The sequence below is a fragment of the Ammospiza nelsoni genome, chromosome 32 (assembly GCF_027579445.1).
Source record: "Ammospiza nelsoni isolate bAmmNel1 chromosome 32, bAmmNel1.pri, whole genome shotgun sequence".
Classification (NCBI taxonomy): Eukaryota; Metazoa; Chordata; class Aves; order Passeriformes; family Passerellidae; genus Ammospiza; species Ammospiza nelsoni.
Window position 1 is genome coordinate 154,606 of NC_080664.1, and position 15,956 is coordinate 170,561.

Sequence of the window (15,956 nt, forward strand, 5' to 3'; positions counted from 1 at the left end):
GATGGACAGACAACCAGCCAGCCAGCCGGGCAGGCAGAGCCAGCGGGCTGTGACAGCTGTGCCCACAGAGCCGCTCCCGGGGGCGGGGAAGGCCAAAGGGAACAAAACAATCAGAGAGGAGGAAGGAAAACAAACAGAGAGCACGAACCAGAGAGCGGCGACCTCCGGCCCCAGCACCTCCACCAGCACGGCCCAAAGGTCACCCCGCGGACCTTGGCCACCGTCCCCACCGTGCGGTGGCCATGGCGGTGCTGCTGCCGGCCGTGGTGGCCCTGCTGGCCGTGCTGCTGGCCTTGCTTCCTCTGGCCGCTGCCCGCCTGGTGCCCTTCCTGTGGCAGGACCTGGCCTTCTTCGGCACCATGGCACGGGCATCGCTGCGCAGCCGCCGGCGCGTGGCCACCAGGCCGGCCACCACGCTGCTGGACGTGTTCCGGCAGCACGTGCGGCAGCGGCCGCGCCATCCCCTGCTGCTCTTCCAGGACCAGGTGCTCACCTTCGAGGACGTGGAGCGCCGCAGCAACCGCGCGGCCTGGGCGCTGCAGCGGCACGCGGGGCTGCGCCGGGGCCAGACCGTGGCCGTGTTCCTGCCCAACGAGCCGGCCTACCTGTGGACGTGGCTGGCCCTGGCCAAGTTGGGCTGTCCCATGGCTTGTCTCAACTGCAACGTGCGGGGACGGGCGCTGCGGCACGCGCTGGAGGCGGCCGAGGCCACCGTGATGCTGGCCAGCCCTGGTGAGAGGGGAAACATGGGGTTTGGGGGGTTTGTGGTCACCAGGGCCACCGTGTTGAGAGAGGACAGTGGGGGGTTTGGGGTCACCAAGGCCACCGTGATGTTGGCCAGCCGTGGTGAGAGGGGACAGCACAGGTTCTAGGGGGTTCGGGGGCGTTTGGAACCACCAAGGCCACCATGGTCTGTGCCAGTCCTGGTGAGAGCGATCAATGAGGTGTTTGGGGGGGTTTGTGGTCACCAAGGCCACCCTGGTTAGAGGAGACAATGTGGCATTTGAGGAGGTCTGGGGACATGAGGGGTTTGTAGCCACCGTGATGCTGGCCAGCCCTGGTGAGAGGGGTCAATGGGGTGTTTGGGGGGTTTGTGGCCACCAAGGCCACCATGACGCTGGCCAGCCCTGCTGAGAGGGGACAATGTGGCATTTGAGGAGGTCTGGGGACATGAGGGGTTTGTGGTCACCAGGGCCACCGTGATGCTGGCCAGCCCTGCTGAGAGGGGACAATGGGGTGGTCGGGGGGATTTGTTTGGGATCTTGATGGGTTTGTGGCCACCAAGGCCACCATGGTCCTTGCCAGTCCTGGTGACAGGGGACAATGGGGTGTTCAAGGGGGTTTGGGGACATGAGAGGGTTGTGGCCACCGAGGCCACCGTGATGCTGACCATGCCTGGTGAGAAGGGACAATGGGGTGGTTGGGGTGGTTGGGGACACCAAGGCCACCGTGATGCTGGCCAGCCCCAGTGGGAGGGGACAGTGCCATGTTCAGGGGGCTGTTTGTGGCCACCAAGGCCACTGTGGTGAGAGGGGACAATGTGGCATTTGAGGGGGTTTGGGGACTCAGTGGCGTTGTGGCCACCAGGGCCACCCTGGTGTTGGCCAGTCCTGATTAGAGGGGACAACACAGGGTTTGGGGGGGTGTGGGGACATGAGGGGGTTGTGGTCACCAAGGCCACCTCGGTTAGAGGGGACAGCTTGTCCCCAGGTGTTTGGGGGGTTTGGGGACATGAGGGGTTGTGGCCACCGAGGCCACCTCGGTTAGAGGGGACAGCTTGTCCCCAGGTGTTTGGGGGGTTTGGGGACATGAGGGGTTGTGGCCACCGAGGCCACCCTGGTCTGTGCCAGCCCCAGTGAGTGACCATGGGGTGAGGGGATTTGCACAGGTGTCACTGTCCCCAGGTGTGTCACTGTCATTGTCCCTGTGCATGTCACTGTCCCCAGGTGTGTCACTGTCACTGACCCTGGGTGTGTCACTGTCTGTGTCATTGTCCTCAGATATGTCACTGACACTGACCCTGGGTGTGTCCCTGTGTGTTCCACCGTCCCTGTGTGTCCCTGGGTGTGTTATTGTCCCCGGGTGTGTCACCATCACTGGGTGTCACTGTCCCCGGGTGTGTCACTGTGGGTGTCACTTCCTCTATGTGCGTCCCTTCCTTTATGTCACAGACTGGACATGGCTGTCCCTGTGTGTGTCCCTGTGTGTCACTGTCACTGTGTGTGTCCCTGTGTGTCACTGTCACTGCTGTCACTGTGCGTGCCACTGTGTGTCACTGTGTGTGTCACTGTGTGTCACTGTGTGTGTGTCACTGTGTGCCACTGTCCCTGTGTGTGTCCCTGTGTGTCACTGTCCCTGTGTGTGTCACTGTGTGTCACTGTCACTGTGCGTGCCACTGTGTGTCACTGTGTGTGTCACTGTGTGTCACTGTGTGTGTGTCACTGTGTGCCACTGTCCCTGTGTGTGTCCCTGTGTGTCACTGTCCCTGTGTGTGTCACTGTGTGTCACTGTGTGTGTCCCTGTGTGTCACTGTCCCTGTGTGTGTCACTGTGTGTCACTGTGTGTGTCACTGTGTGTCCCTGTGTGTGTGTCCCTGTGTGCCACTGTCACTGTGTGTGTCACTGTGTGTCCCTGTGTGTGTCCCTGTGTGCCACTGTCACTGTGTGTGTCACTGTGTGTCACTGTCCCTGTGTGTGTCACTGTGTGTCACTGTGTGTGTGTCACTGTGTGTGTGTCCCTGTGTGTCACTGTCCCTGTGTGTGTCACTGTGTGTCACTGTGTGTCACTGTCACTGTGTGTGTCACTGTGTGTCACTGTGTGTCACTGTCACTGTGACTGTGTGTGTGCCACTGTCCCTGTGTGTGTGTCACAGCCTGGACATGGCTGTCCCTGTGTGTGTCACTCTGTGTGTCACTGTCCCTGAGTATATTTTTTGGGTTTTGGGGTGTCTGGGTGGTCAGGAACCCATTTTGGGGTGCTCTGGGTGCCCCCCAGGCTCGTGCATGGACCCCGCTGGGTGCCCGGGGCCCTCGGGTGCCCACCCTGGGGTTTGGGATTTTGGGGGGTCAGGGAGCCCTTTTGGGGTGCTCTGGGTGCCCCTCGGGGTTTTGGGGTGCTCAGAGGGGTCAGGGAGCCCTTTTGGGGTGCTCTGGGTGCCCCTCGGGGTTTTGGGGTGCTCATGGTGCCCCTGCCCCTCCTGGGTGCCCGGGGCCCTTGGGTGCCCCTCCTGGGTTTTTGGGGTGCCCCCAGCCCCAGGGCTCACATTTGGGGTGGGTCTGGTGCCCACCTGGGCAGGTGCTCACCTGAAATACCTGGGGTGCCCACCTGAGAAACCTTGGCCCTCCCACCCACCCATTCTCGGGGTGCCCACCTGACCAGGTCCCCCTTTGGGATTCCAGCTGTGCCCAGGTGCCCATTTGGGATACCCAGGGTGCCCACCTGGGGCTATTGGCTCACCCACCCATTCTGGGGGTGCCCACCTGCCCAGGTGCCCATTGGGAATACCCGGGGTACCCGCCTGAGAACTTCAACCCACCTGTGATTCCAGGTGTGCCCACCTGACCAGGTGCCCATTTGAGAGGCCTGGCATGGTCACCTGAGAACCTCAGCCTCCCCACCCATTCTGGGTGTGCCCACCTGCCCAGGTGCCCATGTGGCACTCCAGCTGTGCCCAGGTGGCATTCCAGCTGTGCCCAGGTGCCCATGTGCCATTTCAGCTGTGCCCAGGTGCCCGTGTGGCACTCCTGCTATGCCCACCTGCCCAGGTGTGCTCACCCCGTGCCCGTGTGCCCCACAGAGCTGCGCGAGGCCGTGGAGGAGGTGCTGCCCGAGCTGCGCCAAGCTGGCACCGCCGTGTTCTACCTGAGCGCGGCCTCGCCCACGGCAGGTGTGGAGGCGCTGCTGCCCCACATCGAGAGCGCACCTGAGGAGCCGCCGCCCGCCGGGCACCGCGCCGGGGTCAGCGCCGACTCCAAGGCCATGTTCATCTACACCTCGGGCACCACAGGTGAGTACGGGGGGGTCTGGGCGGGCATGGGCACCTTGGGAGGGTCCTGGGGTCAGCACCAGCTCCAAGGCCATGGTCATCTACACCTCGGGCACCACAGGTGAGCTGGGTGGGCACCTTGGGGGGGTTCTGGGGTCACCACCGTGTTCATCTACACCTCGGGCACCACAGGTGAGCTGGGGGTCTGGGTGGGCTTGGGCACCTCGGGGGGTTTGCTGGACCATGGTGGGTCCACCTGGGCCAGGTGTGTCCTGTGTCCATGGGAGGGTTGGACATCACTCCCTGGATGAACCTGGACCAGGTTCCTCACGGTTCTTCCAACAAGAGCCAATGACCCCCACATGCAGAGACCCCCAGTGTCCACCCCAGACCCCCAGCACCCCCAGGACCCCGTGTCCCACCCAGTCCCTTGTCCCCGCAGGGCTGCCCAAGGCGGCGGTGATCACGGAGCTGAAGATGATGATGGTGGCCAGCCTGGCCAGGATCTGCGGGCTGCGGCCCGACGACGTCGTCTACACCACCCTGCCCCTGTACCACTCTGCTGGGCTCCTGGTGGGACTGGGAGGGTGCCTGGACGTGGGTACGGACACAGAGGGAGGGACGGACAGATGGACAGCATGGATGGATGGATGGATGGATGATAGATGGATGGTTGGATGGATGGATGGATGGATGGATGGATGGATGATGGATGGATGATGGATGGATGGATGGATGGATGGATGGATGGATGATGGATGATGGATGGATGGATGGATGGATGGATGGATGATGGATGGATGGATGATGGATGATGGATGGATGGATGGATGGATGGATGGATGGATGGATGGATGGATGATGGATGGATGATGGATGGATGATGGATGGATGGATGGATGGATGGATGGATGGATGGATGGATGGATGGAGACAAGGACAATAGATAAAATTGTCCTGGTCACGGTCCCCATGCCATGTCCCCAGGTGCCACCTGCGTCCTGCGCTCCAAGTTCTCGGCCTCACAGTTTTGGCCCGACTGCCGCCGCTACAACGTCTCCGTCATCCAGTACGTGGGCGAGCTCATGCGCTACCTGTGCAACACGCCCAAGGTGAGGCCCTGCCCACCCCAAACCCCCCATGAGGCGTCGCCACCTCTCCGGTCACACCCCCTGCGGTGGCCCTGTCCCCGTGTCCCCCCAGCGCCCCGACGACCACGAGCACGGCGTGCGCATGGCGCTGGGCAACGGCATGAGGGCCGAGGTGTGGAGGGAGTTCCTGCGGCGCTTCGGGCCCGTGGCCATCTGGGAGTTCTACGGCGCCACCGAGGGCAACGCCGGCTTCATCAACTACACCGGCAAGGTGGGCGCCGTGGGCAGGGCCAACCCGTTCATCAAGGTGAGCACGGCGTCCTCGGGGTGACACCAACGTGGCTGCTCAAGTTGGATTCCAGCCAAGGAAAGCCTTGGTTGTATCTTGGATGAATCTTGGATGAATCTTGGATGAGCCTTGGTTGAGATATTTCTGGACATTTCCACAGGAATTTCCACGAGAAGGAAATTCCAGACATTTCTGCCATAAGGAAATTCTGGAAATTTCCATGAGAAGAAAATTCTGGACATTTCCTTGGAAAGGAAATTTCCACAGGAGGGAAATTCTGGAAATTTCCACAGAAAGAAAATTCTGGCAATTTCCACAGGAGGGAAATTCTGGAAATTTCCATGGAATAAACTCTGGAAATTTCCACAGGAGGGAAACTCTGGACATTTCCATGGGAGGGAAATTCTGAAAATTTCATCGGGAAAGACAATTCTGGAAATTTCCACTGAAGGAAATTCTGGAAATTTCCATGGAATGAATTCTGGAAATTTCCCTGGGAGCGAAACTCTGGAAATTTCCACCAGAAGGGAAATTCCACAGGAAGAAAACTCTGGAAATTTCCACGGGAAGGAAATTTCCACAGGAAGGAAATTCTGGAAATTTCCACAGAATGAATTCTGGAAATTTCCATTGAATGAATTCTGGAAATTTCTACGGGAAGGAAATTTCCATGGGAGGGAAATTCTGAAACTTTCCATGGAGGGAAATCCCCGTTTCTACCGCGGGTTCCTCCCTCCCCTGCAGCTCTTCGCTCCCTTCGAGCTCATCAGGTACAACGTGGAGCAGGACGAGCCCGAGCGCGACCACCGCGGGCTCTGCATCCCCACCAAACCCGGTAAGGGGACATGGACACCCACCCACCCAAACCACCTCCCCACCACCATGGAACCCACCAGGAACCCCTGGGAGAAACCACAGGAGGGGTTGGGCGACCTCCAACCGTCCTGTTCCTCGCTGCAGGTGAGACGGGGCTGCTGGTGATCAAGATCACCAAGAGCACGCCGTTCCACGGCTACGCCGGCGACGCGCAGAAGACGCAGAAGAAGATCCTGAGGGACGTCCTGGCCAAGGGCGACGCCTTCTTCAACAGCGGCGACCTCCTCATGATGGACGCGGAGGGGTTCGTCTACTTCCAGGACCGCGTCGGAGACACCTTCCGGTAACTGCAGAGCCTCCTCGGGTGGGGTTTGAGGGTCCCCAGGATGAGGGAGGAGATGAGAACCTGGACTCCATGGTTCAGAAGGAGGATTTATTATTTTATTTATAATTTTATTTACTTTTATAAAGAAAATTAAATATTATTATATTACATTACATTACATTATATTACATTACATTACATTAATATGTATATTATATTAAAAGAAAATTAAATATTAAAAATTTTACTAAAAGAAAAGAAGAAAGGATTTCATAGGAAAGAAAATTTCAAGGAAAGGAAAAGGAAAAGGAAAAGGAAAAGGAAAAGGAAAGGAAAGGAAAGGAAAGGAAAGGAAAGGAAAGGAAAGGAAAGGAAAGGAAAGGAAATTATAAAATCTGTGATAAAATCTGTGGCTGCTCACGGCCTCGACACAGGTGGGGCTGTCATTGATCATCAACTCAAAAACAGTTTCATATCCTGGATGAAAAATTCTCCATATCCCATCCCAAAGCAGCAAAGGTGGAGAAGCTGAAGCTTCTCATCTTCTCAGGAGGAAAGATCCTGGCAAAAGGATTTTTCATGAAACGTGTCCGTGACACCCCTGAGGGTTCCATCCCTTCTCCTCCCCAGGTGGAAAGGGGAGAACGTGGCCACGACAGAGGTGGAGGCCACGCTGGCCTTGGTGAGCTTCATCCAGGAGGTCAACGTCTACGGCGTGGCCGTGCCGGGTGAGTGCCACCAAAACGAGGACCTGAGGGGGTTTGAGGTGTCCCCAGGTGGTGTCAGCCACCAAAACGAGGACCTTGAGGGGGTTTGAGGTGTCCCCAGGTGGTCTGAGCCACCAAAACGAGGACCTGGGGGGGTTTGAGGTGTCCGCAGGTGGTCTGAGCCACCAAAACGAGGACCTTGAGGTGGGTGAGGTGTCCCCAGGTGGTCTCAGCCACCAAAACGAGGACCTGGGGGGGTTTGAGGTGTCCCCAGGTGGTCTGAGCCACCAAAACGAGGACCTTGAGGGGGTTTGAGGTGTCTGCAGGTGGTCTGAGCCACCAAAACGAGGACCTTGAGGTGGGTGAGGTGTCCCCAGGTGGTCTCAGCCACCACCAAGAAGGTTCAAAAGGGGCTTTTTAACACCCAGAGGTGCTTTGAGCACAAAACATCCCCAACAATGACCCCAGAATGGTGAAAACGGGACTTGGTCACCCAAAGCGAGTGTCAGGTGCTGGGTTGGGTCACAAAGGAGGCAAAAATTGGGAGAATTCACCCCAAATGAGCACCTGGCATGGGACATGCCTCCAGCACCATCCCAAAATGGGACAAACCCACCCAAAACACGTTTGGCCACCCAACAAGAGGACCCCAAGGACCCCATGGAGATGAGGCGGCCCCAGGTGACGCCAGGTGACGTTGGCAGGGTGCGAGGGCCGCTGCGGCATGGCCGCCGTGCGCCTCAAGGACGGCGCCGCCTTCGACGGGGACGAGCTCTTCGCCTTCACGCAGGACACGCTGCCCGCCTACGCCGCCCCGCGCTTCATCCGCATCCAGGTCAGCAGGACCCGCCCACCCGGAGCTCCGGGGGTGGGGCTGGGCTGGGCAGGGGGAGGGGCCAGCGCTGGAACAGCCAATCAGGGACCGGTGGGGTCACGAGAGGGTTTGGGTTGGAGGGGAGTTTGGAGTTCATCCAGTTCTGGCCATGGCCAAGTGCGGTCACAGGAGGGTTTGGGTTGGAGAAGAGTTTAGGGTTCATCCAGTTCCATCATGGCCAGGTGGAGTCATGGAAGGGTTTGGGCTGGAGGGGAGTTTAGGACTCATGGAATGGTGGAACTCATGGAATCATGGAATGGTTTGGGTTGGAGAAGACTTCAGAACTCCTCCAGCTCCATCATGGCCAGGTGGAGTCATGGAAGGGTTTGGGTTGGAGGGGACTTCAGAGTTTATCTAGAGAACCACCTGGTGCCAATGATGGTCACCTGGTGCCAATGAGCATCACCTGGTCCCAAAGGTGGTCACCTGGCACCAACGTTTGTCACCCGGTGCCACCGCTGTCCCTGTCCCCAGGATGCCCTGCAGGTGACGGGCACCTTCAAGCAGTGCAAGACCCACCTGGTGCAGGAGGGCTTTGACCCCACCATCATTGGGGACCGGCTGTTCCTGCGCGACGCCGTGCGCCGCTCGTACGTCCCGCTGAGCCACGCCGCCTTCCGCGACATCCAGCAGGGCAGGCTGCTGCTCTAATTAGCCACGGCCAATTAGGGGTAATTACAGCACTGTGGGCACGTCTGGAGAACCTTAGGGTTGGTGGAAATTAAACCCTGAACTCCCATTTTTGAATCTTCTTTGGGGTTATAGAGGTTCCTCAGGGGCTCCACCGTGGCCACAGGGCGCTGATGGCCCCAGGGTAATTAGCAAAGGCTAATTAGGGGTAATTAGGCACTGTGGGCAGGTCTGGAGAACCTTGGGGTTGGTGGAAATTAAATCCCGAATTCCTGTTTTTTTGACTTTTTTTGGGGGTTGTAGAGGTTCCTCAGGGGAGTTCTGTTGTGGACCTGGAGTGCTGATGGCCCCGGGGTAATTAGCAAAGATTAATTAGGGGTTAATTAAGCACTGTGGGCACCTCTGGAGAACCTTGGAGATGGTGGAAATTAAAGCCTGAATTCCCATTTTTGACTCTTTTTTGGGGTTGTAGCAGCTCCATGGTGGCCCCAGGGCGCTGATGGTCCCGGGGTAATTAGCAAAGACTAATTAGGGGTTAATTAAGCACTTGGGGCAGGTCTGCAGCACTTTGGAGTTGGTGTCAGCCCGGGCCAACACTGGAAATGAAATCCTGAATTCCCATTTTTGAGTCTTCTCTGGGGCTGCAGAGGTTCCTCAGGTGGTCCCAGGGCGCTGATGGCACCAAGGTAATTAGTAAAAGTTAATTAATTGTTAATCTCTTCACCCTGGAGCTCCACCAGCCGCACCCTCAGGGTAAAATCCTTTATTTACAAACCTCCAACTCCTCACTGCCCTCCTCCAGCATCCCCGAGCAGCTCCAAGCACTCCTTGGAGCTCCACGGGCTCCTTGGAGCTCCTCTGCTCTCCGCTCCCTCTGGAGCTCCACGGGCTCCTTGGAGCTCCTCCGCGGCTCGGAGCCGGCTCTGCGCTCCCTGCGGAGCTCCACCAGCCGCACCCATAGAGCGAAATCCTTGATTTCCAAACCTCTGTGCCACCCCTGAGCCTTGGAGCTCCTCCAACTTCTCACCGCCCTCCTCCTCCTCCATCTCCGAGCACCTCCAGGCGCTCCTTGGAGCTCCTCCGCTCTCCCCTCCCTGAGGAGCTCCACCAGCTGCAGGTCCACGGGCTCCTTGGAGCGCCTCTGTGGCTTGGAGCCCGCTCTCCTCCCCCTCTGGAGCTCCACCAGCCGCACGCTCAGAGTAAAATCCTTTATTTACAAACCTCCAACTCCTCCTCCTCCATCCCCGATCACCTCCAGGCGCTCCTTGGAGCTCCTCCGCGGCTCGGGGCCGGCCCGGCGCTCCCTCTGCAGCTCCGCCAGGCGCAGCCTCAGCCGGTGCTCGCGGCGTTTCCCAGCCTGGAGCTGCCTCTGCGCCTTGTCCAGCGCGTCCAGCGCGGCCTCGGCGCGGCGCTTCCAGAGCAGGGCGCTGCCCACCTGGTAGCTGTGCTCGCTCTGGATGTACGAGCCGGCGCGGGGCGGCAGCCGCAGCATGAACAGCGACGGGGACGGCGGCGCCGGAGGGGCCGGGGGTCCCGCGGGGGTCGGGGGCGCCCCCTCGGGCAGGGCCGGGGTGGCGGCGGCCGCGGCGTCGCCCGTGGCCGCCAGGAGCGTCTCTGGGATGGAGCCCGAGGGGCCGGGCAGCGCCGGGACCCCGCCGTGGTCGCCGGCCGGGGGCGGGCCGGGGTCTTTGGAGTCGCGCGGGAAGCACGAGACGTCCGAGGGTACCGGGGGGGGCGGCGGGGCTGGGGGGAGGTCCCGTCTGTGGGGAGAGGGGACAGGGGTCAGTCTGGAGAAACACCCAAAATAGCCCCGGAGAGACCCCAAAATGCCATCAGAAAGAGACCCCCAAATACCCACGAACAGACCCCAAAATATCTCCAAAGCGACACCTGAAACACCCCTGGAGAGAGCCCCAAAATAGCCCCAGAGAGACTCCCGAAATAGCATCGGAGAGAGCCCCAAATAACCCCGGAAAGACCCCAAAATAGCCCCAGAGAGACCCCAAAATTATCCCCAGAATATTCCTGGAAAGACCCCCAATATAGCATCAGAGAGACCCTCAAAATACCCCCGGAGAAACCCCCAAATAGCCCCGGAGAGACCCCCAAGATATTCCTGCAGATCCCCCCAAAATAGCTCAGCAGGGACCCCAAAATACCCCTGGAGAGATCCCCAAAATACCCGTGGAGAGACCCCCAAAATAGCCCCAGAGAGACCCCCAAATCCCCACGGAGAGACCTTAAAATATCCCCAGACAGACCCCAAAATACCCCCAGAGAGACTCCTGAAATAGCCCCAGAGAGACCCCCAAAATACCCCTGGAGAGACCCCAAAGTGGCCCCGGAGAGACCCCAAAATAGCCCCAAAGAGATCCCCGAAATAGCGATGGAGAAACCCCCAAATAGCCCCGGAGAGACCCCCAAGATATCCCTGAAGATCCCCCCAAAATAGCCCGGGAGTGACCCCAAAATATCCCCAGAGAGACCCCAAAAATAGTCCCGGAGAAACCCCCAGAAAACCATCGGGGGGACACCAAAATATATCCGGAGAGACCCCAAAAATAGCCCCGGAGACACCCCCAAACACGCCCTGAGAGACCCCAAAATTATCCCCGGAAAGAATCTAAAATATCCCTGGAGAGCCCCCAAAACACCCCCAGAGAGACCCCCAAAATATCCCTGGAGAGACCCCAAAATACCCCTGGAGAGACCCCAAAATATCCCTCTAAAGACCCCAAAATACCATCAGACAGACCCCAAAATATCCCCGGAGAGACCCCCAAAAAACCATCGGGGGACACCAAAATATCTCCAGAGAGACCCCCGAAATAGCCCAGAGAGACCCCAAAAATGGCCCTGGAGAGACCCCAAAATACTCCTGGGGCTTCCCGAGGGTCTCGGGGTTGGAGGGGTCAGGGGGAACTGGGGAGGGGGTCCCAGGGGGAGAGGGGTTGGGGTGAACTGGGGGGGGGTCCCAGGGGTCAGAGAAGTCAGGGGGAATTGGGGGGGGTCCCAGGAGTGGGAGGGGTCGGGGTGAATTGGGGGTCCTGAGGAAGGGGGGTGGTCCTGGAAGGGGTCAGGGGGAATTGGGGGGGATCCCAGAGGGGTTAGGGGGAATTTGGGGGGGGGGTCCCGGGGTGGGAGGGGTGAGGGGGAAATGGGGGTGGTCCTGGGGAGAGGTTGGTGAGGAATGGGGGGCTCCAGCAGGAATTTTGAGGGGGGGGGGGTCCAGCAGGGATTTGGGGGAGGGGTCAGGGGAAATGGGGGGGGGGGGGGGTCCGGAGAAAATGGGGGTGAGGTCTGGGGGAAATGGGGGGATCAGGAGAAATGGGGGGTCCAGGAGTGCGGGGGGTCTGGGGGAAACGGGGGGTCTGGGGGACATGGGGGACCCAGGGAAAATGGGGGAGATCCAGGAGTGGAAGGGGGCTCTGAGGAAAATGGGGGGGGAGGGGTGTTGGGGGGAAATGGGGGGGGTCCAGAGGAAATGGGGGGGAGGTCCGGGGGTCCCACAGGGCCCAGCAGGGAAGGGGTCGGCCCCCGCTGTTCTGGGATGAACTGGGGAGCCCCAAACGCCCCCAAAACCCCTCAAAATCCCCCCCAAACCCCCCCAAAAGACCCCAAAAAAACCCCCCAAAACCCCCCCAAAGCCCCCAAAAAAACTCCCAAAAATCCCCAAAAACCCCCCAAACACCCCCAAAATCCCCCCAAAGCCCCCCCAAATCCCCCTCCCCACTCACCTCCACCTGCGGGCGCCCCGCGGGGGTCTCGGGGGGTCGCGCTCCGGGGGGGGCTTGGGGGGCCGGGGGGGCCGCGAGGGGCCGGGGGCGAACACGGTGGGCACGGCGCCCTCCTTCAGCCGGTGATAACCACTGGAAATGGGGGGAAAAATGGGGGTCAGGGGCACCCCAAAAATGGGGGGAGACCCCAAAACCTGGGGGGATCCTAAAACACCTGGGGGGGCTCAGGAGAACCCCAAAAACATGGGGAGAGAGACCCCAAAATGGGGGTGAACACGGTGGGCACGGCACCCTCCTTCTGCTGGTGATAACCACTGCAAAATGGGGGAAAATGGGGGAAAATGGGGGTCAGGGGCACCCCAAAAACGGGGGGAGACCCCAAAATGGGGGAGTCAGGGGCGCCCCAAAAATTGGGGGGGATCCTAAAATACCTGAGGGCGGTCAGGAGTACCCCAAAAACCTGGGGAGACCCTAAAATACCTGGGGGGGACCTTAAACTACCTGGGGGGGTCAGGGGCACCCCAAAAACGAGGAGGGACCCTAAAATGGGAGGTCAGGGGCACCCCAAAAAACGGGGAGAGACACTGAAATACCTGGGGGGGTCAGCGGCAATCCAGGAAACGGGGGGAGACCCCAAAATGGGGGGACAGACCCCAAAAAAGGGGTGTCAGGTGCACCCCAAAACCAGGGGGGGACCTCAAAATGGGGAGGGGGGTCAGGAGCACCCCAAAAAGGGGGGAGACTGAAATACCTGGGCCGAGCCCAACACCTGGGTGAGTCCTGGAGTACCTGGGGGGACCCCAAAACCGAGGGGGACCCCAAAAACCTGGGGCGATCCCAATACCTGGGGGGACCCCAAAAACTTGGGGGGATCCCGAAATACCTGAGGGGACCCCAAAATCTGGGGGGACCCCAACATACCTGGTGGTTTCCTTCACCTGCAGCTCCCCCAAACTCACCTGCAGCCCCCCCAAACTGACCTGTAACACCCCCAAACTCAACTGTAGCACCTGGACACACCTGTGTCACCTGGACATATCTGTACACACCTGTACTCACACCTGCACACACCTGTGCACACCTGTACACACCTGAGCACACCTGTACACACACCTGTACACACCTGTACCCGACCAGCTCGAAGCAGGACTGTTCGAAGTGCTGGGAACAGAAGTAGATGTATTTGGAGCTCACCTGTATACACCTGCACACACCTGTACACGCCTGCGCACACCTGTACACACCTGTACACACCTGTACTCACACCTGTACACATCTGCACACACACCTGAGCACACCTGTTCACTCACCTGTAGCCCAGGAGCTCGAAGCAGGACTGTTCGAAGTGCTGGGAACAGAAGTAGATGTATTTGGAGCTCACCTGTACACACCTGCACACACCTGCACACACCTGCACACACCTGTACACACACCTGAGCACACCTGTACACACACCTGTAGCCCACGAGCTCGAAGCAGGAGCTCTCAAAGTGCTGCGAGCAGAAGTAGATGTATTTGGAGCTGGGGTCCCAGCGCCCCCCCCCGGCCGGGTCCCGCCGCCGGCTGTTCTCCAACCACTGAGCGCGACGGGGGTCGTCACGGCGAGGCAGCCTGGGGACAATGGGGACACTGGGGACACTGGGGACACTGAGGGTACAATGGGGACATGGGGACATTGTATAGGAACAGGGAAATTGGGGACAGCCCCCGCCAGCTGTGCTCCAACAACCGAGCACAACGGGCGTCCCCCCCGTCGTCACGGCGAGGCAACCTGGGGACAATGGGGACATTGGGGACATTAATGGGGACATGGGGACATTGGGGACTGTGCCCGCCAAGGGCCATCCTGCTGTGGCAGCCAGTGTACACCAATGGGGACAGCAATGGGGACACTGGGGACACTGAGGGGACACTGAGGGGACATTGGGGACTGTGCCTGCCAAGGGCCATCCTGCCGTGGCAGCCTGTGTACACCAATGGGGACAGCAATGGGGACACTGGGGACACTGAGGGGACATGGGGGACATTGCATGGGGACACTGGTGACACCAATGGGGACAATAATGGGGACACTGAGGGGACATCAATGGGAACATTGGGACAGCAACAGGGACATGGGGACATTGGGGACACTGGGGACATGGGGACATGAACAGAGACACAAACAGGGATAGGGACTGGCCATTCCTGGGGGGGTGACACCGGTGACAGGGGGACACAGGAGTGGGAGACGACACAAGAGTGTGGGGACATGGTGGGACACAGGGAGGACAAAGGTGGCACACAGGTGATATGGGTGACATAGGTGACACGCAGGTGACAGAGACAATGGGCAACAGAGGTCACACAGATGACACACAGTGACACAGATGACAGTAGGTGACACACAGTGACACACACAGGTGACAGAGGTCACACACAGTTGACACACAGGTGGCACACAGGTGAGCCGTGAGGACTGAACCTTCCTCCCCCTGCGCACCTGGGAATGGAACAGCCCGGCCGAGCCCTTACAGGGGGACAGGGCTGAACCATCCCTCAAACGGGGGGGGGGGTGGGGGGGGGGGAGGAACACAGACACACCTGGGACACACTTGGGACAGCCCATTGCACAAACAGGGGTGGGACAGACACACCTGGGACACACCTGGGACAGCCCAATGCTCAAATGGGGAGGTGACACCTGGGACAGCCGTTGCCTAGGGCAAGTGACACCTGGGACAGCCCATTGCAGGGGGCAGGGGGTGACACCTGGGACAGCCCATTCCTGGAAGGGGGTGACAGCTGGGACAGTCCATTCCTCATGTGGGGGCTGACACCTGGGCCCATTCCTAGGGAGAGGGGGATGACACCTGGGACAGCTCATTCCTGAACGGGGCGGGGTGACACCTGTGCCAGCCGCTCTTAAGTGCAGGTGACACCTGGGACAGTCCATTGTTAAAGGGAGAGGGGGGATGACACCTGGGACAGTCCATTCCTGAGGGCGGGGTGACACCGGTGACAGGAGCGGGCTCACGGAGGTGACACCGGTGACAGGAGGGCTCAGGGGTGTGGGGGTGTCCCTCAGGGCTCCCTCACCGGTGGAAGGAGATGCCTCTGCCGCGGGTGTCGCGCGTGTCGCGGGTGCAGCAGCCGGCGGCGGAGCAGTGCCGGGGCATCTGCGGGTACAGGGGTGTCACGGGGCTCCCAAAACCCCGGGACACCCCCAAATCCCCTCAGTGTCACCCCCAAAACCCCTCAGCGCCACCCCCGCCCCTCCGCCCTCAGCGCGGCCCTGCCCCCCCCACCCCCTCACGCAGGGCCTGCCCCGCTCCACCCCCTCAACGGGCCTGACATCCCCCCATAACGGCCTGACCTGCCTCCCCGCACCCCCTCCCGTCCGGTTCGGCCGATTTTTCCCGCTTTTTGCCCGTTTTTTCCCCGGTTTTGCCCCGTTTTTCCCCCCCTTTCCCGGCCCCACCTCGGCGCTCCCATCCCGCCGCCGCCGCGGCCTCCCCGGAAG

General features: G+C 59.9%; 2 protein-coding genes across 5 annotated transcripts; one reads left to right on the forward strand and one right to left on the reverse strand.

Moving 5' to 3' along the window:
* The first annotated feature begins 177 nt into the window (after nucleotides 1-177).
* SLC27A5 (solute carrier family 27 member 5) lies at nucleotides 178-9,163 on the forward strand. Its single transcript, XM_059491339.1, has 10 exons — nucleotides 178-732; nucleotides 3,797-4,006; nucleotides 4,428-4,586; nucleotides 4,973-5,097; nucleotides 5,189-5,383; nucleotides 6,110-6,200; nucleotides 6,326-6,524; nucleotides 7,137-7,234; nucleotides 7,918-8,048; nucleotides 8,562-9,163. The coding sequence occupies exons 1-10, from the start codon at nucleotides 243-245 to the stop codon at nucleotides 8,736-8,738; spliced, it is 1,875 nt and encodes a 624-aa protein (XP_059347322.1). The 5' UTR covers nucleotides 178-242; the 3' UTR covers nucleotides 8,739-9,163.
* A 178-nt stretch (nucleotides 9,164-9,341) lies between these two features.
* Nucleotides 9,342-15,956, reverse strand: THAP7 (THAP domain containing 7). 4 transcript variants are annotated; one of them, XM_059491341.1, is made up of 7 exons: nucleotides 15,915-15,956; nucleotides 15,533-15,612; nucleotides 13,888-14,065; nucleotides 13,765-13,802; nucleotides 13,568-13,615; nucleotides 12,455-12,586; nucleotides 9,912-10,477 (listed from the first exon to the last, which is right to left on the reverse strand). In XM_059491341.1, the coding sequence occupies exons 2-7, from the start codon at nucleotides 15,610-15,612 to the stop codon at nucleotides 9,931-9,933; spliced, it is 1,023 nt and encodes a 340-aa protein (XP_059347324.1). In that variant the 5' UTR covers nucleotides 15,915-15,956; the 3' UTR covers nucleotides 9,912-9,930. The 4 variants fall into 4 exon arrangements, with proteins under 4 accessions (XP_059347323.1, XP_059347324.1, XP_059347325.1 ...); XM_059491340.1 differs by lacking the exon at nucleotides 15,915-15,956 and having other exon boundaries at nucleotides 9,342-10,477; nucleotides 13,578-13,615; nucleotides 13,910-14,065; nucleotides 15,533-15,762; XM_059491342.1 differs by lacking the exon at nucleotides 13,568-13,615.